A 27,193-nucleotide genomic window follows, 5' to 3' on the forward strand; every position below is an offset into this window, starting at 1 on the left:
TGGTCTGTACTCCGATCCTCCTCTCCGGCAGTGCGAGCGTGAGTCAGACTGAACCCAGCATGAGTCTTGGGCACAATATAATCATTCAGCAGGCCCAGCCCGGCCCAGACCGGCCTGGTCCGCCTCACTTCCATCTGCACATCTGGCCTGGAGTAAAATCTAGTCAGTACACACAGGCATGTGTGTGGGTAGAAAGCGCAAACCAAGAACATGAAAAAAACACCAGCTTTTCTAAATAAAGTTCATCTGGGTTAGACAAAAGTGCAGGTTGTTATTTCTATTTTAAAGCGCCATCACCCAGTGGGCCTCTCCGCCTCGCAAGCCCACCACGGCTATATCTGACAACGTACCATTAATTACCTGATTTTAGTTGATGGGAAACGCTCATTGTAGCGTGGCTTTGGGGAGGAAGATGGGATTGAAGGAGAAGAGAGGTTTGAAAGGACAACTTTTCATTTGCCCCACAGTTTCCACAGTTATGCATCGGACAGTGAGAGCGGAGGAAAACGCTCCCGCACACAAACTCTCTCTGTCATCTCTGTCAGCATGACTGGGCAATTAGTAGCTTCAAGTGCTTTTATCCCTTAGGCCCCGTCCATTAGTTGTTTTCAGGGTGATTTTTTTTTTAAGTTGCCCTGTCAGCAGTGAGTCTACACATGCACGCAGGGTGAATATGTTTTAAAACATGGATGAGCAGGCCACGCTCACACATAACCAGTTCAGTCAGAAAGAATGCTAACACATTTATGTTACATTCAGCAATAAATTCAGCTTTGTGCAAGGCCATCAAAAGATACAGTAAATTCAGCAAAAATGTTATTATTTATTCAGTATGAAATATGAAAAATACAGTAAGTAAAAGAGTTTTGATAAGAAACAAATGTTACATCCCTTGACAGGCTAGTGATTTATTATTCACAATCTATGAAGTGTATTTTATGTAGTGTAGTTTGAGCGCCCTCTACTGGTAAAAGTTATTATCAATTTTACCTCCCATAGTTTCTTCTCACAATTCGCTATATGAATTTGGTTATTGTATGTATTGTATTTGGTTATATGTATTTTAATTTAGTTGAGCAATGTTTGGGGAGGGGGGTTATTGAGCTTCAACAATCTGTATGTGGTATCCATGTAAAAACTAACTTATGTCTCATTGATTGATGATCAGGATTCTGGATTTCCGCCGAGTGCCGCCGGTGACTGGGCGACTGGTGAATATGACCAAAGAGATCAGAGATGTGACCCGTGACAAAAAACTGTGGAGAACCTTTTTCATTTCACCAGGTACTCAATATCCACCAGTCACTATCTCATCACTTCTATCATTATTATCAGTTTACTGACTAAAGGGGGCTTATCAAAATCAGTTGTTTTGACCCATATAGCCCTGAGGCAAGATAATTTCTTATCACCAATTCAAGCTATGCTTTTTCTGATTTTTTTTTAACATCTTTTACATTACATCTCATTTGTGCTTATTTTTAAACACTTTTATGTGGAACTTATCCTATTATCTAATCAGAGGAGACTGTGATTTTCTCTTACTACTGTAAGAGAACCAATAGATGGCGCTGTTGGTCAGTTAATTGTCTAGTGAGACCTCATTTGACACCTGCTTCAGATTTGTGCCAAATGATCCTTTTGATAGGCTGAAATTAATATATGTACTCGACCTTTATTGCGAAATAAATAGGCCTATTGTTACAATTAAAAATAAGTGGGGTTTTTTTTTTTTTTTTTTCCCTGTGATGGCAAAGCTGTATTTTCAGCAGCCATTACTCCAGTTTCAGTATCACATGATCCTTCACAAATCATTCAAATATGCTGATTTGCTGCTCAAGAAACATATCTTATTATCATTGTTTAAAACATTTGTGCTACTTGATATTTTTGTGGAAACCGTGATGCAGTTTTTCAAGATTCTTTGATTAATACAAAGTTCAAAAGAACAGCATTAATTCGAAATAGATTTTTTTGTAACATTACGAATGCCTTTACTGTCATTGTTGAATAAAAGTATTAATTCCGTAAGTTCTTTCACAAAACAATATCTTTCCGCAAACTGTAGTGCATATTAACAAGGTCTCAATCAGAATAGTTTTTGATTAACTATTATTTGATAATCATCATTTAAAGTGATCATTTTGTGAATTGCTATTTACACCTAATACAATGTGATAGGTTTCCGGGTGAAACCAAATATTCAACAAAAAATGTTATTTGATTCATTTTTTAAAAGCATTTAACATTACTAAAATAATATCTTAGTATTCAGTTTGCTATTAAACTGCATGTGATTTTTCCTTTTTAGCCAGTGTTGTAAAGTAGACTTCAAATGCTTAATGCAAGAAATACAACACATTACATTTCTAGTTAAAAAATAATCTAGGCACATTTTTTCACTAAATGCTTTAGGAGGATGCATGATATTTACTCATTTTCATTTATATGAAACAATCTAACAATACAGAGTAAATAAACAACAATAGTGAGCTAAATATATATTGTAACTAAAAATCATTCTGGAAATCTTGCATAATAATGCCAGGAACATGCATTTGGATTTAAAGCTCCAGTCTGTAACTTTTTTAGGTTAAAAATAATCCAAAATCAATTGTTGAGCAAGTACATAACCATCCAGTGTTCAAAACTATGTCTTTACCTTAGCTCGATTCACAACGGTAAACTTAAAATAATGTTTTCTAATATAAATGGTACTGGAGGTTTCCACAGGAAATTCGAGCATGTCGCCGTTCATCTTTGCGTCATTACGTCACGTCTGTTTACATAAAGAACGAGTCCCAGCTAGTAGGCTATATGGCATGTGAGGATGGAATCGTGCAGATCATTAACGGATCATTAACATTAATGGAATCATTAACGGATCATTTATAGCCTTTTTTCACAGCAGCTGGAATAATTAAATGTGTCATTTTGATGGTGGATTGTATGGTATGACAAATGGGCAATTAGATATTAGACTGTACCGAAATTGAAATCTACATGTAACGCTAATACACTAAAAACACATAGTCACGCAATGCTGATGTTGTTAACATTAACAATTTGAGAACAAAGTATAACAATAATAATAATTTGCACGGTTTGATGTGAAATGATCGTTAGATTTAATCACAGTTGGTAGCGCGATATATTTATTAATGCTTTTTTTTTTCAGTTGGTCAGAACAAAAGTGGCAGATTTGTTACTTACTTATTCAGATGACATTTTCCGGTGAAAATTCTTATTTTGGTCATACTTCCAAGACTACAATTCCAAAGTACAGTAGCCACACATTCTCCTCAAAACATTAGATTCATCCGCGCTGAGGAGCCGTGCCGATGCACAACCCACATAAAGATGATAATTCCACAAATAACTGCAATTGCAGGTTTCGAACAGAGATGGCAACAAAGAGGCAAAACTTACGGACTGCAGCTTTAATGTTGGCCTTAAAAGCATCATTATAAATATACTGAACTGTCTGTTTGTTTTTTTATTATGCTTTATCATCCCTGCAGCCAATAACATCTGTTTCTACGGTGAATGTTCGTACTACTGCTCCACTGAGCATGCTCTGTGCGGGAAACCTGACCAGATTGAGGGCTCTTTAGCAGCTTTTCTGCCCGATCTGTCCCTGGCCAAGCGCAGAACCTGGAGAAACCCCTGGAGACGATCCTATCACAAACGCAAGAAAGCAGAGTGAGGAACACATCACACTCGTCATTTAGAGAAATACAACCCAAGAAACACTACATTTTAGTGTTGGGGTGCTTTCACACTTAGTACCTGGTCCGAACCCGAGTTTGCTGGATTGAGTTCACATTATAGTATTTGAGTCCGAACCGCGATGTGTTTGCATAATCAAAGCAGCAGCTGTTTAAAGGTCTTTGCACACTGAGTCCGAAATTCGCGTCCAAAATTTTCGCACGTTAAAAAATAAATACGACTTTGCGTTGTGTCAATCATGTTTACACACTGCCTCCGAAACTTTCGTCCTTCATAAAAAAATTCGGATCAGGTTCGATTTTCTGCGTTTTTTGCATCCGTGGCACACATTTTGACAGACGTTTCGACAATTCAGAGCCACCGTACAAGCGAACGCCAAAATCCCGAATGCCATCTGACAAGTTGATCCACGTCGTCTACAGCACAAAGCAGTAGCACTGAATGATAAACAAAGTGCGGAATACAAAGAGACAGAATATAAAGACAGATTGTGCCAGTAGCAAAGCATCAAACTGAGCCACTGACATCCTGAAGTAAACTTTGAAACGTTCGGATAGTCACGCAGCTCCTTGATGAGGTGGAACTCTCTATGCAATCTTGGGATTGGATGGACCCAATATTTCCTCTTTCTTTTTCTCTTTTTAAGAAGAGAGAGGACAACTAAATCATGCTCACTGCTTGAAGACTCCATTTTGTATTGTTTTGCAAATTTGTTCGCAACGGATTCATTAATATAGTCAGTGTGCAAGGTCTCTGTGCGTGACAAATTTTTAAGATCACGAATACGAAAAAACGCATACAAAAATTTCGGACTCAGTGTGCAAAGGCCTTAACCCTGTCTCTTGGTAGCGACAATGTAGGAGAAGACGGCAAAATGCATAGTGTTACTCACCTCACTTTTATATTTTGATTTTTTTAACCTTTGGCTTTGTTTTCAAAGCACCAGCACATAACTATCTACTATCTGCTGCAAATGTACTGCAAATGTTCTGAAGAACTTAGGAGTCAATTTCTGCTGAAGGTGAGCAGAAATGAGATCTCTCTCTGCTCTGCGTGTCAGTCATGCTTGTCAGGAAAGTAAGTCAGAACACAGTTTTATCGAATCATCATTAAAAGCGGTTCACTTCCACAATTTAGTATGATTGCTTTCATATCAGCAGCGAACTGTACCAGAGTTCACATGAACCATACCCCAGACCACCTTTTTTATACAGACTCGGGTACACACGCGAAAACACTATTCAGAAAACAGCGTTCACATCATCCAAACGAACTGAACTCTGACATCAATTAAACCCAGGTGAGCACCAAAAATGCTAGTGTGAAAGCACCCTTAAAGATCAGCTGTCATAACATGAAGCATTTTAATTGGAACAGTGCTGAAATAATTGATTTAAAGGTTGAAATATAGGATATATTCATTATAAAACTCCTGAATAGTAGTATATTGATATAGTAGTGTATGATATCGCATGTTTTATCTGCTCACTTCTAATCATCCAGTTTCTCCTCTTACTATCATGATAGCCCTCAAGTGTCTTGTTACAGTGACCTTCTACATGTTGTACTTTGTACAATGTGTGTGTTAGTGTAAGCTAATGAGGTGTGTGTGTGTGTGTTTGTAGGTGGGAGGTGGATCCAGATTATTGTGAAGAGGTGAAGCAGACGCCACCCTATGACAGCGGCACACGCCTGCTGGACATCATGGACATGACCATTTTTGATTTCCTCATGGGTAAGACGATTTCACTGAAGTGCATCATTTGTACCCAAACACAGATCTTAGAACAACACTGTGTAACTTTTTTGTGTTCAAAATGTATAAAATTTATGTAATGAGCAAGTACATCATGAATCCATTTTCCAAACCGTGTTTTTGTCTTATTCTGAATCACTACGGTACACCTATAATAAGTGTTTATATTCGGACTATTTCAGACTGGTCAGGTCGGCACCGCTGCGGAGTAGCACAGTAACTGCGTGACTCGTCATAGACATAAACAGAGAGAAGTAGCTCCGGCTGCAGTGTTCTTCCGCAAGACGCATGCAGTTCTGTTTATCAACCGCTAGAGTGCTAAAAGTTCCATGGTGTTGCTTTAAGCTGAAATTCAGTCAAGGTATTTATATAATAAATGTTAATATTTATATATCTTCACAGGAAATATGGATCGTCATCATTATGAGACTTTTGAAAAATTTGGAAATGAAACTTTCATAATTCACCTTGATAATGGAAGAGGGTAAGACACTATTCTCTTTTTTTCAGCTGTCATAATAAAAATAGCATCTTATATAAATTTTTATTATTGTGACATGTGTGTGTCTGTGTGTACTTGTATTTATTACGAAAGATGCGGAATCTTTGACTTGGACCCCACAAGGACAAAATCTTTTATAAGAGACTAAATGTTGATTCAATATACTATTGTCCTTCCCTACAACATACCTAAACCTACCTGTCACAGGAACCTATCCCTAAACCTACCCGTCACAGGATAACGTAATTCTAACATTCTTATATATATATATATATATATATATATAGATAGATAGATAGATAGATACAGTGCTCAGCGTAAATGAGTACACCCCCTTTGAAAAGTAACATTTTAAACAATATCTCAATGAGCCCAAAAACAATGTACAAAATGTTGACAAGACAAGTTTTATATAACATCTGTTTAACTTATAACATGAAAGTAAGGTTAATAATATAACTTAGAGAACAAAATTTTCAGTTTTACTCAAATTAGGGTGATGCAAAAATGAGTACACCCTGCTGAAAGTCTATGGAGCAAAGCTAAATTTTAGACTATAAATGTCTAATTTAACAAGAATTCAACCACAGGTGAGTCTCATTATTCATTACACAGGTGTCCAGCAGACAGTTGACTATAAAAGGGTGTTAAAACCCCTTCCCATTTCATGCTGTCAGCAATGGCACCACATGGAAGAGAAATGTCACAAGACCTGAGAAAGAAAATAATTATTTTACACCAGAAAGGTGAAGGCTACAAGAAGATCAGCAAAGCTTTACTTATCATTCAGAATACTGTAGCAAAAGTGGTACAAAAATTAAAAAAAGATGGAACTGCAACCATCTCACAGAGACGTCCAGGTCGTCCACGGAAGTTAACACCTCGACAGGAGCGTCTTCTGATGAGACGGGTTGAAGAAAATCGCCATGCAAGTTCACTGCAGTTATCTAAAGAAGTAGAAAGCCAAACTGGGGTGACTATTTCCCGTGACACAATACGGCGTACACTGCAGAGGAATGGCATGCATGGGTGCCGTCCACGAAAGAAGCCTTTCCTAAAGCCCAGGCACAAAAAAGCCCGACTAGAGTTTGCCAGGGCCCATGCTGACAAAGATGAAGACTACTGGGACTCTGTACTCTGGAGTGATGAGTGAAGATAAATGTTTTTGGAACTGATGGCTTCAAAACTGTATGGCGTCGCAAAGGTGAGGAATACAAAGAAAAATGCATGGTGCCTACAGTGAAACATGGTGGTGGCAGTGTCCTAATGTGAGGCTGCAGTGCTGCTGGTGTCAGGGAGCTGCATTTCATTGATTGCATCATGAATTCACAGATGTACTGCTCTATACTGAAAGAGAAGATGCTACCATCACTCCGTGCCCTTGGTCGTTGTGCACTTTTCCAACATGACAATGATCCTAAACACACATCTAAGGCCACTGTTAGATTTCTGAAGAAGAATAGGGTGAAAGTGATTCATTGGCTCCTGATCGAACCCAGTCGAACACCTGTGGGGAATTCTGAAGACACAAGTTGAGCATCACTCTCCATCCAGCATCCAGTCTCTAAAAGAGGTCAGTCTTGAAGAATGGAAAAAGATAGTTGTTGCAAAATGTCGCCAACTTGTTCATTCCATGCCTAGAAGACTTGGTGCTGTCATTAAAAATCATGGAGGCCATACAAAGTAGATGTAGTAGTTTTTGTAGTAGTTTTTGTTGTGGGGTGTACTCATTTTTGCATCACCCTAATTTGAGTAAAACTGAAAAATGTGTAATCCAAGTTATATAGGTGCTGGTAATATAATTAGAATATCATCAAAAAGTTGATTTATTTCACTAATTCCATTCAAAAAGTGAAACTTGTATATCATATTCATTCATTACACACAGACTGATATATTTCAAATGTTTATTTCTTTTAATTTTGATGATTATAACTGACAACTAAGGAAAATCCCAAATTTAGTATCTCAGAAAATTAGAATATTACTTAAGACCAATACAAAGAAAGGATTTTTAGAAATCTTGGCCAACTGAAAAGTATGAACATGAAAAGTATGAGCATGTACAGCACTCAATACTTAGTTGGGGCTCCTTTTGCCTGAATTACTGCAGCAATGTGGCGTGGCATGGAGTCGATCAGTCTGTGGCACTGCTCAGGTGTTATAAGAGCCCAGGTTGCTCTGATAGTGGCCTTCAGCTCTTCTGCATTGTTGGGTCTGGCATATCGCATCTTCCTCTTCACAATACCCCATAGATTTTCTATGGGGTTATGGTCAGGCGTGTTTGCTGGCCAATTAAGAACAGGGATACCATGGTCCTTAAACCAGGTACTGGTAGCTTTTTTTAGGCGAGATGCTTCTGACGCTGTCTGTTGTTCAAGAGTGGCTTGACACAAGGAATGCGACAGCTGAAACCCATGTCTTGCATACGTCTGTGCGTAGTGGTTCTTGAAGCACTGACTCCAGCTGCAGTCCACTCTTTGTGAATCTCCCCCACATTTTTGAATGGGTTTTGTTTCACAATCCTCTCCAGGGTGCGGTTATCCCTATTGCTTGTACACTTTTTTCTACCACATCTTTTCCTTCCCTTCGCCTCTCTATTAATGTGCTTGGACACAGAGCTCTGTGAACAGCCAGCCTCTTTTGCAATGACCTTTTGTGTCTTGCCCTCCTTGTGCAAGGTGTCAATGGTCGTCTTTTGGACAGCTGTCAAGTCAGCAGTCTTCCCCATGATTGTGTAGCCTACAGAACTAGACTGAAAGACCATTTAAAGGCCTTTGCAGGTGTTTTGAGTTAATTAGCTGATTAGAGTGTGGCACAAGGTGTCTTCAATATTGAACCTTTTCACAATATTCTAATTTTCTAAGATACTGAATTTGGGATTTTCCTTAGTTGTCAGTTATAATCATCAAAATTAAAAGAAATAAACATTTGATATATATCAGTCTGTGTGTAATGAATGAATATAATATACAAGTTTCACTTTTTGAATGGAATTAGTGAAATAAATCAACTTTTTGATGATATTCTAATTATATGACCAGCATCTGTACTTTCATGTTATAAGTTAAACAGATGTTATATTAAACATTTTGGAAATTGTTTTTGTGTTCATTGAGATATTGTTTAAAATGTTACTTTTCAAAGGGGGGGTGCTGAGCACTGTATATGTATATACAACAAACTGTGATGCAATGTGTATTCTGACACCTTTCTATCAGAACCAGAATTAACTTCTTGAGCAGTTTGAGCTACAGTAGCTTGTCTGTTGGATCGGACCACACAGGCCAGCCTTCTCTCCCCACGTGCATCAATGAGCTTTGGCCGCCCATGACCCCATCACCGGTTCACCACTGTTCCTTCCTTGGACGACTTTTGATAGATACTGACCACTGCAGACCGGGAACACCCCACAAGAGCTGCAGTTTTGGAGATGCTCTGACCCAGTCGTCTAGCCATCACAATTTGTCCCTTGTCAAACTCGCTCAAATCCTTACGCTTGCCCATTTTAAGGACAAAATGTTCACTTGCTGCCTAATATATCCCACCCACTAACAGGTGCCGTGATGAAGAGATAATCAGTGTCACTTCACCTGTCACTGGTCATAATGTTATTCCAGATCGGTGTATATAAGAATGTTATAAGAACCTTATAATATATATATATATATAGTATATATATATATATATATATATATATATATATATATATATATATTCTTATGTATGTTTTTTACGATGTTGTCTTTGTGGGGTCCGACTGAACGTCATAAATTCCGGATCTTACTATCTTTGTGGGGTCATTTGGACATATTTGGATAGTATAAACAAGGATGTGTGTGTGTGTGTGTGTGTTTTTTCTTAAGCATTTTTGTAAAAATGTAATTTCTGTCTGATTTGTCTTTTAATCTTCAGCTTTGGTAAACATTCTCATGATGAGCTCTCCATACTGGTGCCTTTGAGTCAGTGCTGCAGGTCAGTATTAGCATTATGAATTATTTATTATTCAGTATTTGTCTGCAAGAATCTCCAAAAGTTGTTTAGATTAAGACTGTCAAAGTGATTGTGGCATTTAACAAAAGACATTTCACTTTGCATGGTAGAAATCAATGATCAATTCACGAGTTCGCCTGCCCATCCAGTCTTAATAGTTAATGGTAAACAAACTTGGCTTGCTGTCCTCAAAAGAGACTTGAACCCAAGGCTTGGTTCAAGCTCTGAGCTCTGAGCTCAACCCCCTATAACGGTACTACGTAGAGGGAGAATGAGAGAAATAGAGTAGATGGGGAGGTGGAGGGATGTCGGAAGAATTGTCGCCGGGATGGCGTAATGACTGCTGCTTATATACACTTGTAAAGATAATTGACAGGACTGAATAATTAGGCTCCTCCCAAACCTACATTTGGAACTTTTGGAAAAGTGCATGGTCTAAAGCGCACGGCGCAAGTGCACTTAGGGTGTGTCCAAATCCACTTTTGCTAGTTTAAGGACAGGAAAAATGGTTGGCGCATGGTCCAAAAGGGTTGTCCCTATTCTCTTAATGAGTAATGGGTGTGTTTTGGGTGTAATGTGCAATAAACCAATCAGAGTCTCATCTCCCATTCCCTTTAAAGCCAGTTGCACTTGCTCCATGGCGGATTCGCTATTTACATGGCGAAATTTGCAAGCAGAAAAACTGAACGCTTCGTTGGAACCATCTACGGGAAAAGCCAGATTCCACCAAAGCATTTTTATCTTTATGCACACAATAATAATCTTTTACATTGTAATCCTTTTATTTATAATATTTGACATGTTTGTGTGCTGCTGCGCGTCCCTGTGTGTGTAATAAGCAGAGTGTACGCGCATTGTGCACCTATATATAGGCGCATATTACTAATGAACTCTTTAAATAAAAAAAAAACAAATATTGCGTCATTGACTTTAGACCAGGTTTCAGTTGGTCGATGGTGCAGTCATTTTCAGTTGCCTAGCAACACGCCAACAATGCGCCTGAACACACCTCGTTTTCAGACCAGCATGCCCATGGGTTCACAAATACATTTGCTATTTAAACAACGTGGCGCAGGATGTGAAAATGATAACTGCGTCGGGCTGAAACTAGCAAAAAAACACTTACGTCGCGCCTGGCGCTGCATTGCACCGTGTGTATGATAGGGCCCAATGCTTCATCATAAGTAGAGAGAGATGCAGGTAATTCACACATGCTTCTCTCTCTCTCGACAATTGATAATTAATTCAAATAAATGCTATGATTCATTCAAATAAATGTAATCTTACCACACTACTATATCTCTGTGTCTGATTTAAAGCAGGTAGAATGCTAGTACCGTAACTGATGAAAGAACCGTAGAACCACTAAAACCGTTAACTGGCGAAAATAACCGTCTATTTTACCCTTCCAGTCAAATATTGTGCTGCAAACATCAATAACAGCTTTATCTTGTCAATGCTATCAAATGACCATGGTATAAGTGGGATAATCCACGGCTAACTGTGCATTAAACAGTTTTTTTTTTTTTTTCCGTTTAATGCACAGCTAGCCGTGGATTATCCCTTACTTATTTAATTATGATTTGAAATTATTCATAAATATTAATCATTTCTATGAACTGTTATTATAATTATTATGTGATTAATTGAAATTAAAAATATTTTAATCAATTGAAGTCCTAATTTTGAAATCCACAAAAAAGTTCTGTTAAATCAATGATTGGAAATGACTTTTAGTTGTTGGTTAGTGATTTTGACTGATCTGTTTGACTCAGGGTGAGGAAGTCCACTCATTTACGGCTTCAGCTGTTGGCTAAGGAGGAGTTCAAACTGAGTGCTCTGATGGAGGAAAGTCTACAGACTGACACGCTGACTCCCATCCTCATTAGGCCTCATCTGGAGGCCATGGATCGCCGGCTGCGTCTGGTGCTCCAAGTACTTGCCGACTGCATTGAGAAGGAGGGCTACAGTAATGTAGTAGAGGACGACCAGGGCACAGAGGGCTTGAACACGGGCACAGTCCCACAGAGGTAGTGGGCACAAACTGTTCAGGTGCTCCCGGCGGGTCCTTTGAAGTCCCACCACAGATCTATAGACCATGAACGTCTTGCAAGAGATGCTCTTGTTGATAAACTTTTCTGAATTCAGTGAATTCCAAAGACTCATTCCTCAACCAATGGACCATGTGTTAAAATAAAGACACACAGTAGACAAAGAAAGAGACGGTGTTCTGCAGTCCTGCATTTATTTCATCCAAAATGTAAGCTGATCTTCACATGTAACAGCCGGTGTTATAAAGCAGTGGTTCTCAACTGGTGGATCGGCACCTAAAAATGCGGTCAAAGACTTGTTCTGATGTAGACAGCAAAGAAAAAAATAACAAATGCAAATAATAAAACACAATTGATAATAATAATAATAATCATTATTATTATAGCAGATTATAATAAAATAAAATTCAACTAATAAAATAAAATAGATATAATAATAATAATAAATATTTATTCATTATAAATAATTACTGGATTTTATAAAAATAAAACAAAAGTTTAAAATGGTCATTTTTCTTATTCAGCCAATATCAGGTTAAAAAAAACGGCGTTATTGGCATTAAATATTATCAGGCCTATGCAGTTCTTGTTAGGCCTAATAATAATTTTCAGTGGAAAAAAAGGATATTTTTGTTTACTTTTTTATGGTAAATAACTTTGCTCCTGTGTTGCGCTGTCACTTAATGTCTCATGTGAGATGCAAAGCAAAACCAGTTGAGAATCACTGTTATAAAGAATCTAAATACATAACAAAAACGCATATATTTCCTTGTCTTTGCAGAACATCATTTAACCAGTATTTGCTGTCCCTTTGGGAAAGTATTTGAACTTTAGAGATATATCAACTATTTTTTTTTTTTTTTTTTAAGAAATGAGCGAAGGCTGTGCAGGACAGATCAACTGCTACAGTGAATGTTTGGCTGAAGTATTTGCACCTAAAGAAGGAAACATTTTTCAGTTCAAACTTATGAGGAACTACAGCTTCACAAACTCTTTCACCGCTGTACATGACGTGCACCTTTGTCTATATGTGGACTTTCATGTCTTCAAATAAAATTCTTTATACACTCTCCATACAAGGAGGATAAGAGGAACTGTGCATTCATATAGCAATGTATTTTTCTTGACCTTATTTAGGACAAAAAGCTTTGAGTTGAATGAGTTTTCTCCCAAAAGTGTCCCGTCTGTCATGTTATAGCTGATCAGAAGTTATTTATTGAATTTCATATTTATTATTCCAAACATGCCACTCATACATTCTGTTTCAGGAAAAATCAAAGAGGTAGATTCATTTGGTACATTAAACCAGCTGCAGTATTTGTGCTAGCAAGTAGATAAGTAACAATGTGCAGTATATGTTTGAAAAAAGTTGATGGTTTACTGCATTTCAGAGAAATGTCCTTAACAACTCACATCATTCTGGCTTTGCCTACTCTACCTACACATCAAGATCTGTTTTCAGTGAAAATTAAGGCAATATCAAAAATTCAAATATCAATAATCAATATTGTCAATGACTGCTGCATTTTCACCCACATGTGACCTATAAATGTAGCCCTTAAATTGCACGAGGATGCGGATTAAATAATGTCAAATCTATTAATGACTAGAATTTTCATGCTATTAAAGAAAAAAATTGAAAAACAATGTTTTGTTGTGCTCAGAGGAATATGTGAATGATGTTCCTAAAGCTAAGTTCCGTAGCTTTAGACTTTTTGACCACACTAAATAAATAATTTAAAAAAAATTTCAGTTAGTTTTTTTATCCATTTAGAACCATAGAAAAGTTTTTAGAAATGACACAGCCCTTAAAGAAACGGTACATGACAGTTAACTGACGCATGAATACCACTTGGTTTAGTCGTCAGCAGTAGCACAGAGGTCATGTTAGTTTTGCTGATTAAGCTTTTTTCTTAGTTTAATTTTGTATATATGATATGCTCCAGCATATGTATAGACATGCATGTACATTGTAACATTCAGTGTCTTTTTAGTTCAGGGTGAGAAGGATGTGGGTGTTTATGTCCAGCTCTCTATAGCCTTTGTTGTACTACAAAACACATTTCTACTATCTGCTGAAAACGTTCTGTAAATACCATGTGAATCCAGTGCCTGTGCAATTAGAGAAATACTTGAATACTCGGTTGTGGAGATGTGAGAGTTATCAGCAGAATAAATGTGGTTTATTATACTATGGCTACATTGCAATTTCATATGTTTTGTTGTTTTCTTTACAGGTACAGTTAGTATTTTCACATTTTCAGAGGATTACAGTATGTTTTGCTGTTGCTGTCATATTTTGTCTCTTAACGGGACTTTTTGTTTCAGTTTTACCCTTTGTTATGGTGCAATAAACAGAGATTAAACAAACAGTTGTATACAGATAATCTTTTTTTTTATATAACCTATATAATATTGTCAAGTGTTGTAATCATAGACTTTTAAATACAGACTGCTTATCACTTTTTTCATAGAAAATGTGACAGATCATTAGGTGACACTTTACAATAAGGTCTCGTTTGTTTAATGCATTAACTAATATGAACTAACAATGAGCACTTTATTCTTACAGCATTTATTAAAGGATTAGTTCACCCAAAAAGGAAAATTATGTCATTAATTACTTACCCTCATGTCGTTCCACACCTGTAGGACCTTTGTTCATCTTCGGAACACAAATTAAGATATTTTTGATGAAATCCAAGAAGTTTCTGATCCCCAAGAGAAAGCAACATAATTACCACATTTAAGGTCCAGAAAAGTAGTAAAGACTTTGAGCGGAACGGTCCCACATATGGGATTTTTATTTCAGTGCCCCTGAGAGCACGGTCCCACATATGGGATTTAGAGTGTTCAGTGACGTCACATAACTGCCAGATTCAAACTGTGCTTTTGTGCTTTTGGCTTTGAGACAGACACGCTCAGCATATCACAACTATGCAGTGTTTTCAGCCACATAATGTGTTTTTTTTAAGGTTTCAGATATTTAAATACACATAAGCACCAGTAAAACAATACATTTAGAGTTTGTAAAATACACACTGATGTCAGACATCAGTGGAAGCAGCAATAGCAATCCATTCAAATATAATTTGCTGACGTTTATTCATATCTGACACACATAGTGGGCCTAAGTAACCATAAAGTTTATTCTTCCAGTTCACCAGCCACTTACTTGCATGTATTTCGGGAGAAACTGATGAATTCACGCGCTGTAATTCCGACTGACAGGACTCTGTGAACTGCGGCACAAACTAAGATGGTGGCGCCCTTCTTGCGATATAGATCAAGATAAAGATCATTTATAAAGGTTTTTTAAATGACAAAACACACTCACACATATTTGAGAATCGGAATATCAGATAGTTGATGACATGGTAAGCAAGTTTGCAAATATTTTAAATAAAAAAGGAAAAACAAAATAATAGCGATATATCTGTCATGCAGTGTTATTGTGGCCAAGTCCCTTTAAGACAAGTCATTTCATTCGGCGGCCATCTTTGAAATGACTCTCGGGCATTTAAGTGCAGCTCCTATCTCTTTGAATGGGGAAACATCAAATTCTCCAAAGCTGTTTGCCAAGCATTAAATTTCATATTTGAAATCACCAATGAAATCTGACAACAGCTGTCTCATAACTTTTGATTCTAAACGCTCGAATCATGACAAAAAACGTCTCGGTTACGTATGTAACCCTCGTTCCCTGAAGGAGGGAACGGAGACGTACGTCAGTAGTGACCGACGAATTGGGATATCGCTAGAGAGCCCTATCAGCTTCGAGTGAACTACAACAGGCCAATGAAGTTGGCGTGCGATATTTGCATAATGCGCACCGCCCCCGCCAGGTGGTATAAATAGGGGAGCAGATGCAATCGCACTCTGTTTTTCGCTGAGGAGACAACCTAGTCTGCACTACAGCGAGGGTACAGCAACTGTGGCGACGGGACGTACGTCTCCGTTCCCTCCTTCAGGGAACGAGGGTTACATACGTAACCGAGACGTTCCCTTTCAGTCGGTCACGTTCGACGTACGTCAGTAGTGACCGACGAATTGGGATCCCAAATAAAGCGCCACAGTATGAACCCCTTCCAGTGCCCAGCGCAAGCTCTAGCCACCCGGCGCACCAGTGGGACGGGGAAGGGGGCGAGCTTACGCCGAGAGAGTCTACTGCTGTTCCGATATACCCACTAAGTAAACTAGACTACACTGGGGAAGCAAACCCGTAGGGGACGCTGCGGAGACCACTACCCACCTGTAGGGGAGGAATTTACGTGGAGAGTACACATATGGACTGGCCGTGGGCAGTACGCATATGGAGTCCCTGGGATGGCTCCACCTGTGTAGGGGGGAGACTCATCTGACAGGTGACAGCAGAGCTGGCTCTGCTAGGGAAAGACACGGGCTCGCCGTAGGGAGTTGACCGTGGACAAATACACACATGGGACCGCTCACGTGGAGGGGTCACGACATGTGGAACCCAGCCAAACGTCAACGTCGGTGACGGAGGTTTGGCCTGGCATCAGACACTCCGCAATGTCCGAGCCGAAGGGGGAGGCGGAGGAACTCGACAGGGTTCGCCAAGCGGGGAACTCGACTGGAGTAAAAAGGATGCACGTATCCGGCCCAGGGGGCGGGAGTGGCATTGCAAGCCGACACTAGAACGGGCTCTTCGCGTCTACCGGCTGGTGGAAGCGAGTACACGGGAAGATACCGGTTCTACACGAAGGCTATAGAATCTAGCGAACGTGTTAGGTGTCGCCCAGCCCGCAGCTCTACAGATATCTGTCAGCGAGGAGCCGTGCGCCAGCGCCCAGGAAGAGGCCACTCCTCTGGTGTAGTGGGCTCTCAACCTGAGCGGGCAAGGCACGCCCTGGGACTCATACGCCAGGGCGATGGCGTCCACTATCCAGTGGGCCATCCTCTGCTTGGAGACAGCCTTTCCCTTCTGCTGGCCTCCGTAACAGACAAAGAGCTGATCTGAGGTCCTAAAGCTTCGCGTTCTGTCCACGTACAGGCGCAGAGCGTGGACGGGAGAGAGCAAAGCTAGGGCTGGGTCTGCCTCCTCCGAAGGCAGCGCTTGCAGGTTTACTACCTGATCTCGAAAGGGAGTGGTAGGAACCTTGGGCACATATCCAGGCCGGGGTCTCAGGATAACGTGAGAGTCACCGGGCCCGAATTCCAGGCACGATTCGTCAACCGAAAATGCGTGCAGGTCCCCTACCCTCTTGAGCGAGGCCAATGCAACCAGGAGGACGGTCTTTAGGACAGTACTTTTAACTCGACTGATTGCAAAGGCTCGAAGGGACGACCCCGGAGAGATGTAAGAACCAGGGTCAGATCCCAAGAGGGTACAGAGGGGGGCCAGGGAGGATTAGTCTCCTCGCCCCCCTCAAGAACCTGACGATCAGATCGTGCTTCCCTAGCGATTTACCATCAACTGCATAGTGATGTGCGGCGACAGCGGCAACATACACCTTGAGGGTGGAGGGAGACAGCCTTCGCTCCAGGCCCTCTTGCAGAAAGGAAAGCACGGTTCTGACCGAACATGATCGGGGGTCCTCTCGCTCTGGTTGAGAGGAACACCATTCGACGAATAGGTTCCACTTCAGCGCATAGAGGTTCCTCGTAGAAGGAGCTCTAGCGGAAGTGATGGTGTCTGCGACCGCTTGCGGGAGATCACTCAGAACCTCCGCGTCCCGTCCAGGGACCACACATGGAGTTTCCACAGGTGGGGACGCGGGTGCCAGAGGGTGCCCCGTCTCTGAGTCAGGAGGTCCTTCCTCAGAGGAATGGGCCAGGGAGGTGCTGTCGCGAGGAGCATAAGGTCCGAGAACCAGGTCCGAGTGGGCCAGTATGGAGCCACTAACAAGACCTGCTCCTCGTCCTCCCTGACTTTGCACAGGAGCTGTGCGAGAAGGCTCACTGGGGGAAACGCATATTTGCGTAGGCCCCGGGGCCAGCTGATTGCCAGGGCATCCATGCCGAGCGTGCCGCCGGTCAGGGAATAGAACTGGCAGTGGGCAGTCTCCGGGAGGCGAACAGATCTATCTGTGCCTCGCCAAAGCGCTGCCAGATCAGCTGGACCACCTGGGGACGGAGTCGCCATTCGCCCGGAAGCGGAGGCTGCCGTGAGAGCTCGTCGGCTGCACGGTTGAGCACGCCTGGGGCGTGAATGGCACGAAGCGACCTCAGATGCTTCTGACTCCATAGCAAGAGATGGCGGGCGAGTTGCGACATACGGCGGGAGCGTAGACCACCCTGATGGTTGATGTACGCAACGGCCGCAGTGTTGTCCGAGCGGACCAGTACGTGCTTGTCTGTCAACAGCTCCTGGAAGCGGCCCAGTGCAAGACGTACTGCTAGCAACTCGAGGCAATTGATATGCCAATGCAGTTGGGGCCCCGTCCACAGACCCGATGCTGCATGCCCGTTGTACGTGGCCCCCCACACCGTGGCAGAGGCATCTGTGTGGACCACAGCATGCCTGGACACTTGTTCGAGGGGAACTCCAGCCCGCAGGAACGAAGAGTCTGACCACTTGGTGAGGGTGCGACGGCAGTTCGGTGTCACGGGGACACGGAACGTACCGCGCTGCCACGCCCATCTCGGGACCCGGCCGCGGAGCCAGTGTTGAAGCGGCCTCATATGAAGCAATCCGAGCGGCATGACTGCGGCTGCGGATGCCATATGCCCCAGGAGCCTCTGAAAGAGTTTCAGTGGGGCTGCCGTCCTGCGCTTGAGCGTACTCAGGCAGGTCAACACTGACTGGACGCGCTCCTCGGAGAGGCGCGCGGTCCAGGCGACCGAATCCAGTTCCCTACTGAGATAAGAGATCCTCTGCCCGGGGGAGAGTTTGCTCTTGTCCCAGTTGACCCGAAGACCCAACCGACTGAGGTGAGCTAACACCATGTCCCTGTGTTCGCACAACTGCTCCCACGAGCTGGCCAGGATGAGCCAGTCGTCGAGGTAGTTGAGATGCGAACGCCCTGTTCCTTGAGCGGAACAATGGCCGCCTCCGCAACCTTCGTAAAGACGCGGGGCGACAGGGCCAGCCCGAAGGGTAGGACTTTGTACTGATATGCCCGACCCTCGAACGCAAACCGTAGGAGTCTGTGACGAGGCAGAATCGAGACATGAAAGTACGCGTCCTTCAGGTCGATCGCTGCAAACCAATCCTGGGGACGGATGCATTTGAAAATGCACTTCTGCATAAGCATCTTGAACGGCAGCCTGAGAAGGGACCGATTCAGGACACGCAGATCCAGGATTGGCCGTAGCCCACCGCCCTTCTTGGGTACAATGAAGTAGGGGCTGGAGAACCCTGACTTCAAATCGGCTGGAGGGACCGGCTCGACTGCATCCTTCGCCAGGAGGACAGCAATCTCCGCCCAGAGAACAGGTGCATTGTCCAGGGACACACGAGTGTAATGGACACCCCTGAACACCGGGGGATGCCGGGCGAACTGAATCGCATAGCCGAGTCTGATGGTACAAATGAGCCAGCGGGACGGGCTGGAAAGCGCTAGCCAGGCTTCCAGACACCGAACCAGCGGGACCAAATGGACCACAGACGTACCGGGCGTGGGGCAGCGAGGTAGAGTGCTGGACCCGACTCGGACGGCATAGCGGCCCGTAGTGTGGTCAGACTCTGCAAGGTGGCAGTGTGAATGGGAGACGGCACATGGGAGGCGGCCTCAACCAACACACTGGGACCTGCTGGCGAAGTGAGAGGGGGCTGAGAGTGGCGAGGTGGGGCCTCGCGCACTGCCAGCCGCGCCCTCTTGGGACCTGGAGGGTCAGAAAACAGTTCTACTCCGTGGGCACCGCTGGTCTCCGGAGAGCCAGCGGCGGAACAAACCAAAATTCTCCACCCGGCCCTCCTCCGGGGAGGGAGCGATGCGGGCATCGTCTCCCGAAGAACTGTTTACCTCAGCTCCAGGTCACCAGTTTCTCCAGGACCGCTTCTCGCTAGCCAAGTGGCTTGGCTGCGGGCTGAGCGGGCTGGATTTTAGGCCAGCTTGTGAGATGAGAGCATCGAGAAAGCGTACTTAGACGATGACACACCTCTGCAAGGCTAGCCAGGGGTGTTTCCGGACCACCATGGTAGACATTGTCTGGCCAGGGGCCTGCGCTATGACTTGCATCATGCGTAGCTCAACCCCGACTCAGAACTACCCATATGCAATGAGTGCTTTGGCCTTCCACAGACTTGCCGGGGGCCAAGACCCATGCAGGGCAGAGGTGGTGTGCCCGTAGCACTGCCACCCCACCACAGAGGGTAGTGAGAGAGAAAAAAACTTAATGCAGATATGACCCTTTTGGTGTTCCATATTTGCCACCAAGAAAGGCTTCTAAACTGCCAAGTTTTTCATGCACGTCCAGGCTAAGACAGGGGGCGGGGCAAGGCGAGTACGCGTCACACCACGCCCCCAGGGGCAGAGGAAAGCATGGTCGTTAACTCTGAATCTGATTCAGCATGAGCACATCACAACTGTGGGACGCTCAGCCTCATCTTCATGTCCAGAGCCCAACAACCCTCTCTCCAATGTAGCAGTCGACATCTGATCCTCTGCTGGAGCCCTGACTAAGATGCTAGGTCCCCCATGAGAAGGACCAGCAATCCACCCAGAAGCTACCAGCCATGTGAGAGAGTGAACGTGGTCGTCTAACTGAACGACACACGGCGCTGAGCGCCGACGTGGCCATGTTTTTACCAAACATAAACCACCCACGAACACAGTCACAGCATGTTTGCGATGCGCTAGAGGAGTGGGGGGCCCACGGAGATTGGCTCGGCAGGTAATGCCCCACTGTGATCCTCTGGTCACCCTGGCTTATTCACCAAAAGTAGTACTTTTCTGATTCAGAAAGAGAAACTAGATCGGGGAATAGGTGAGGGGACTCCACCTCGTTTGAGGCACTCGAGTCTCGACCACGCATCTAGAGCGCCGAACAACGCGCTGGGTTGCCATGGCAACGCGCGCTGTCAGCCGGCAGCTCGACGGCACACGGCGCGCTGAGCGCTCAAGCCCTTACGAGAAAGGCAAGACGAACAACGCGCCGACGTGGGCATGCTCTCTTTTTTTTACAAGAGAATATGAACCACCCACAAACACAGTCTCAGCACGCTAAGCAGACATGAGAGAAAGTGATTGTGGCCGTCAGTGAGGATAGGAAACGACCGCCTCCAGAAACGCACAGACAGAATGACGTCTTGAAAAAGACGCAGTGTCTGTCTGTGAAGCTCTTTTAGAAGCTCTTGTTCTTTGTGCCGAAGCACACAGGGAACAGCCGCGATGTGACTGCAGGTACACTTTTCACTCCCTGAGTCACACACACAGAGGAACCGGCCCAAATCGCAAACCAACGGGGCAAATAATGCTGTGAAAACAGCAGTTGAGAGCTGTATAACAGCTCGAGAAGCTCACTCTGGGAAGCTCGCGGCCTCGCTGTAAGGTGCCATAAAGCCAGCACTGTAGAACAAAAGCTCTTCAAAGGCTTGCGAAGTCACTCTCAGACTAACAGCAGGAACACACAGGTTGGCTCCGAAGCGAAAGACAGAGTGCGATTGCATCTGCTCCCCTATTTATACCACCTGGCGGGGGCGGTGCGCATTATGCAAATATCGCACGCCAACTTCATTGGCCTGTTGTAGTTCACTCGAAGCTGATAGGGCTCTCTAGCGATATCCCAATTCGTCGGTCACTACTGACGTACGTCGAACGTGACCGACTGAAAGGGAACTGTATTTTTCAGGATGGATCAAGCTAATGCACATGCGCAATCCTAAATGCGTGTCACATTTCGGAGGAGCGCGTCTGACTGTTTCTATAGGAACCGGAGCTTCCAACAGAGATATTATAGGGAGATGAGAGGGTCTGTATCTCTTAAGCGTAGCGGCTAACTTAATCACGTGTGGCACCTCTCAAACGGTGCTAATCCTATAAATCATTAAAATATTAATGTCTGTGACGCTGTGAGCACGGAGACTGTTGTGTAGACTGTAAGTATTTAAAATGTTTAACTTTTTTAAATGTTTGATGTTTAATATGAATAAATAGCGCTGATAAATGGCCGTTGGTGGCATTTGCAAGTGAAATGAGTTGAGGCTTGGACCAAGAAACGGCGTTCCTTACGTCACGACTTAACAAGCGGATTGTGTAATGGCAGTGACATCAGTGCCCGCCGTTCAAAACTCCTTCCCTGCATACCGCCTATGCGTACCGGAGCGTTAGCATTAGCCGTTAAGTTTTTTTGGCTAAAGGTTGCAGGCTTGCCTTCCAGTGGCTTTGCTTCTAACGGCCGCTGCAGTGATGCGATGACTTTACCAATCGCCGATTGGCTCTTATTTAGAAGGCGGGACTTATTCCGCCATATTGCGCGTTGCACTGTCTCCCATTCAAAACAATATGAGTAACACATCTTGTGTTATTCTGTAGACCTTGGCCCTAACCCAAATGACACACTTCTATGCACTTTGCCGCGTGCGCGTGTCAGTTAAGTCCACAAGACCGTAGGGTGTCCCATTTGTCAATTTTAGGCTTCAGAAGGGTGCTCTGCGGCAGACTTCTTCCCGACAGTCAAAGCGACGTTACGTCACGAAAGTGCGGACTCGTAGGAAGGCCGTGAGTGATTAGGGTGCCATTTGGGACAGGGCTCTTATGCGCCAGAGAAACAAGCGCGCCACCATCTTTATAATATTGTCTTTGAACTTCCGTTTTCGGAAGCTCTGTATATTTCTATGGCATCGCTGTCAAAGAATAATTAGCTGGTTAAGTGGATTTACTTGTTGTAGAGTTAATGTTATTGTGAGCATTGTAATGTTTAAAGCAGATGTCTTAACAAATGTCAGTCGACCGGGAAGATTTTAAAACGAGCAGTTCATTCATAAATACGTAAGTTCGCTGTGGAAATACAAACCAGAAGACAAAAGACAACGAGCGCAGCGCTGAAAAGGGGCGGGGCTACATAAGGTCTATCCACAAGTTCAAAGGTCTATCCTTGCGTCAAAAGTGGGACTGTCTTCCGGTTTCGAAGTAAACAAGCGGGACGTGACAGTCATTCAAGATTTAGGGATCCAAACTTGCGAACGTTTGGCCTTTACTTAAAGACTTAAGATTCCAACATCAATATTTGAACAATGTTTTACAATAAAAAATGTTACAGTAACAGTAATTTAATAATTTGTGTCAAGAGTGCACATCAATCATGCCGAATCTAACTGATATTTATATCCACATAAAAAGAGAACACGTACCTATTCATTTGCACCTGCTTCCATTTATTTACGATCACAAGAATGCACAAAACAACTCCACTAAGGCTTTTAAATCCAAAGGCTTACACATTTATAAATATATTGATAAAATATCATATGCTTACATCAAATTTCTGAGCATTTCTATTAATTTTCCTCGAAATTATGCGATGATTGCAATCCGAGGACATTTGAGCGATCTCTCCCGTCTATCTATACTGTTATCCTTTCAGCCAGAGCAACAGAGGGAGCTCATGAGAAGAAAACAGGAGTTATGAGTTATACGAGTTAACCGAGTTTTACAGGTATGCGGATGCATTAGTCGGTGTTCTGACCTACCCCAACACTAAACCTACCCTTACAATAATGCAAATACAGTAATTTTGTGTTATTTATCATGACAAAAATGATGTAATATTGATGTGCGCACGTGCAGTAAGCCCGGGTAGGACAATCTGACGGGTAGGATGAAATGTCAGGACACCTGTATCAACAAAGGCACAGGGCGAGAGAGATAAAACATTAAACCAAATAAATGCACGATTATAATCATATATGAGTTGTCTACGTTCCTAATGCATTCTCTGGTATTAACGTGTGTATTTATTATCGCAATGATTTGCATAAGTAGCCTTTAGCATTGCATATTTGACAGTGGAAACGCGACTGGCCCTGGCATGCACTAGCACGCTTTTGGCCGACAGTGGAAATGCATCAGTGACAGGTGAAGTACAGATAGCGGGTTATTCATGTATTGCAGGGCCAGGACGCCCTTGTAGTCATGCAGCAGCATTTTTGTAGAAGGTCAGTAAATAAGGACAATTAAGGGCACAAAAATTGTTTATTGTATTGTGATACTATTAACTAATAAATGTAGGCTACTAAACTAAAATGTTGTCCCTGAGCGCTGTTACAACTTGTCTCATTAAGGTTTGCAACTTTACAAAGTAAACAATGATCCAAAAAACACTAGCCTTATACAATTGTACTATTTCCGTCGCCTCACCGGAAGTTGTACCCACGTTCTTTTTTACAGAGGCACCCCCTGGAAACAGGTGGATAGTCTTTGGTTACGATGACGCGTCGCCATGGAAACAATAAGGGCAAACTTTTTAAAATAATGGTTGCCTTAAAAAAAACTCACTCTGGGGGGTCAGCTACAATATTTTAAACTCACGCGTGAAAGGGTTAATGTTATGAAGCGACGAGAATACTTTTTGTGTGCAAAAACAAAAGAAGAAGAGAAGATATTGTTAAATAAAGTTATTATTTTTGTTTTGTTTTTGCAGAAAAAAAGTATTTTCGTTGCTTCATAACATTAAGGTTGAACTACTGCAGTCATGTGGACTATTTTATCGATGTCTTTACTACTTTTCTAGACCTTGAATGTGGTAATTACTTTTCTCTTGGGGATCAGAAACCTCTCCAATTTCATCAAAAATATCTTAGTTTGTGTTCCGAAGATGAATGATGGTCTTACAGGTTTGGAATGACATGAGGGTGAGTAATTAATGATGGAAATTTAATTTTTGAGTGAACTAACCCTTTAATCTTTGTTAATATTAGTTCATAAAAATGTTCATGTTTATGTTCACAGTGCATTAATGTTTAACAGATAAACTTTTGATCTTAAAATTGTATTAGTAAATGTCAAGATCAACAGATTAATAAATGTTGTAATAAAAAACCTTATTTTAAAATGTTATTTTTATCACTAAAAAGTACTTACAGAAAACATATTTGTTCCAATTTAATTGCTACTTAATCACATTTAGAGCAATTGTTCTAAAAGTGATCAAATATAGAAATGTGTTGAAATAGAAATTTGATATAGAAATTTGTCCAACTAATCAATCATCTTTAGATCAACTAATGACCGTTAATGAGCAGTTTGGTCCAGCTAGAGGCCATGTAAAAATCGCTTACAATCAAAGTGATTAGAAAAATTCTAGGCTGTTAATATGACATGGTTATACTGAATATTAGCTCATAATGGTATTTAATGATCATAATCCATCTGAACAATTTTAAAAGCTGTCCAACTGTACCTGAAGCCCACTTCACTTTAACATAAGCTAAAATGGAACTGTATTTAAAATAGAGCTTCACAAATTAGATTTAGGTACATTATAGTTGGTAATGTTTTAAAGTATTTAAAGGGTTAGTTCACCCAAAAATGAAAATAATGTCATTTATTACTCACCCTCATGCCGTTCCACACCCGTAAGACCTTCGTTCATCTTCGGAACACAAATTAAGATATTTTTGTTGAAATCCGATGGCTCTGTGAGGCCTGCATAGCCAGCAATGACATTTCCTCTCTCAAGATCCATTAATGTACTAAAAACATATTTAAATCAGTTCATGTGAGTACAGTGGTTCAATATTAATATTATAAAGCAACAAGAATATTTTTGGTGTGCCAAAAAAACAAAATAACAACTTATATAGTGATGGCCGATTTCAAAACACTGCTTCATTAAGCTTCGGAGCGTTATGAATCGTTTGTGCCGAATCATGATTCGGATCGCGTGTGAAACCGCCAAACTGCTGAAATCACGTGACTCTGGTGCTCCGAACCACTGATTCAACACAAAAGATTCATAACGCTCCGAAGCTTAATGAAGTAGTTTTTTGAAATTGGCCATCACTTTATAAGTCGTTATTTTGTTTTTTTGGTACACCAATAATATTCTCGTCGTTTTATAATATTAATATTGAACCACTGTACTCACATGAACTGATCTGAATATGTTTTTAGTACATTAATGGATCTTGAGAGAGGAAATGTCATTGCTGGCTATGCAGGCCTCACAGAGCCATCGAATTTCAACAAAAATATCTTTATTTGTGTTCCGAAGATGAACAAAGGTCTTATGGGTGTAGAACGACATGAGGGTGAGTAATAAATGACATTATTTTCATTTTTGGGAGAACTAACCCTTTAATGACGGGTATTATGAAGTGTTACTGAGCACAGGTATTTGTTTTATTATGTTGGAGGTCCATGAGTTTGCTAAGCGGTTCCTGTCTGTAAAGGTTAAAAACCTCTACAATATAAAAGAAAAGAAAATATTTTCAGAATATTAAAGAAACATCACGGTATTTTTTCAAATAAAAAGGAGCTAAAAAAGGAGATGAAAATTATATTCAGTAACACAATAAAACATTTACATTGATGTATTTCATGTAGATTTTTTTAATTTAAATATAAACCTAAACATGTTAAAAGCCTAATCTGACAGCTGCAGGTCAGTGCATTCAGAGGCATGCATCCATAGGCTTGTAAATGAAATATATTGAATGTTATATGCCTAACATTTGGTACAACAAAATAGGGAGAAATTCATTCATTTTTGCCCCCCACATTTTAAATATCTGGGGTAGTTTTGCCTCAAGCCCTGGCTAATGTCTGACCCTGATGCATAATGTTTTTGTGCTGGTGCAGTAATGGTCTTCTGTGAGTCTGGTCTGGGGGGACAGGGACCACTAATCGGACTGCAGTAATCAGAGCAGCCGCAGACGGTCCAGCAGAGGAAACGGCGTCATGGGAACGGACCGGGATTCCGCAGGGACCGTTATCAGATCGCACTCTCTGTGCACTCAGAGTCAGACAGGAAACGCCAAATGAGCGCAAATATCTGTGTGATCATTACTCGCGTTTGTTAACTTCATTTAAAACGAAATAACGCAAACCAACTGGACGTTAGCCTAATCATTGATTGTTTAATTCTCACCTGCTAAAATATCAAATCAAGGCCAAATTTCGACGAAGCGTAGACTATAACTAAAAAAGAACGATTTTTGTCCACAATGTCCGAGCTGTGTCCAAACAAGGCAGCGAGATCGATCTCAGGCCACACACAGACATCTCGCGCCGCGGGCTGTTTGCTCGTGTTTCTCAG

General features: G+C 42.1%; 1 protein-coding gene across 2 annotated transcripts in view; it reads left to right on the forward strand.

Annotated features, from left to right (window-relative positions):
* The window catches only part of fam20cb (FAM20C golgi associated secretory pathway kinase b), a 62,360-nt gene extending 47,959 nt beyond the window's left edge, over nucleotides 1-14,401 (forward strand). The window contains exons 5-11 of one of the 2 annotated variants that reach the window (XR_007932988.1): nucleotides 1,169-1,284; nucleotides 3,522-3,702; nucleotides 5,355-5,464; nucleotides 5,888-5,969; nucleotides 9,903-9,962; nucleotides 11,756-12,240; nucleotides 12,901-14,401. Coding sequence is in view for 1 of the 2 variants with exons in the window: in XM_051915253.1 (XP_051771213.1) it covers nucleotides 1,169-1,284; nucleotides 3,522-3,702; nucleotides 5,355-5,464; nucleotides 5,888-5,969; nucleotides 9,903-9,962; nucleotides 11,756-12,014 (808 nt within the window). In the remaining variant the exon portion in view is untranslated. Of the gene's footprint in view, nucleotides 1-1,168; nucleotides 1,285-3,521; nucleotides 3,703-5,354; nucleotides 5,465-5,887; nucleotides 5,970-9,902; nucleotides 9,963-11,755 lie in introns of both variants that reach the window. The other variant, XM_051915253.1, reaches the window with a different exon arrangement.
* The last annotated feature ends 12,792 nt before the right edge of the window (nucleotides 14,402-27,193 follow it).

Source organism: Ctenopharyngodon idella, chromosome 12 (genome assembly GCF_019924925.1).
Source record: "Ctenopharyngodon idella isolate HZGC_01 chromosome 12, HZGC01, whole genome shotgun sequence".
Taxonomy (NCBI): Eukaryota; Metazoa; Chordata; class Actinopteri; order Cypriniformes; family Xenocyprididae; genus Ctenopharyngodon; species Ctenopharyngodon idella.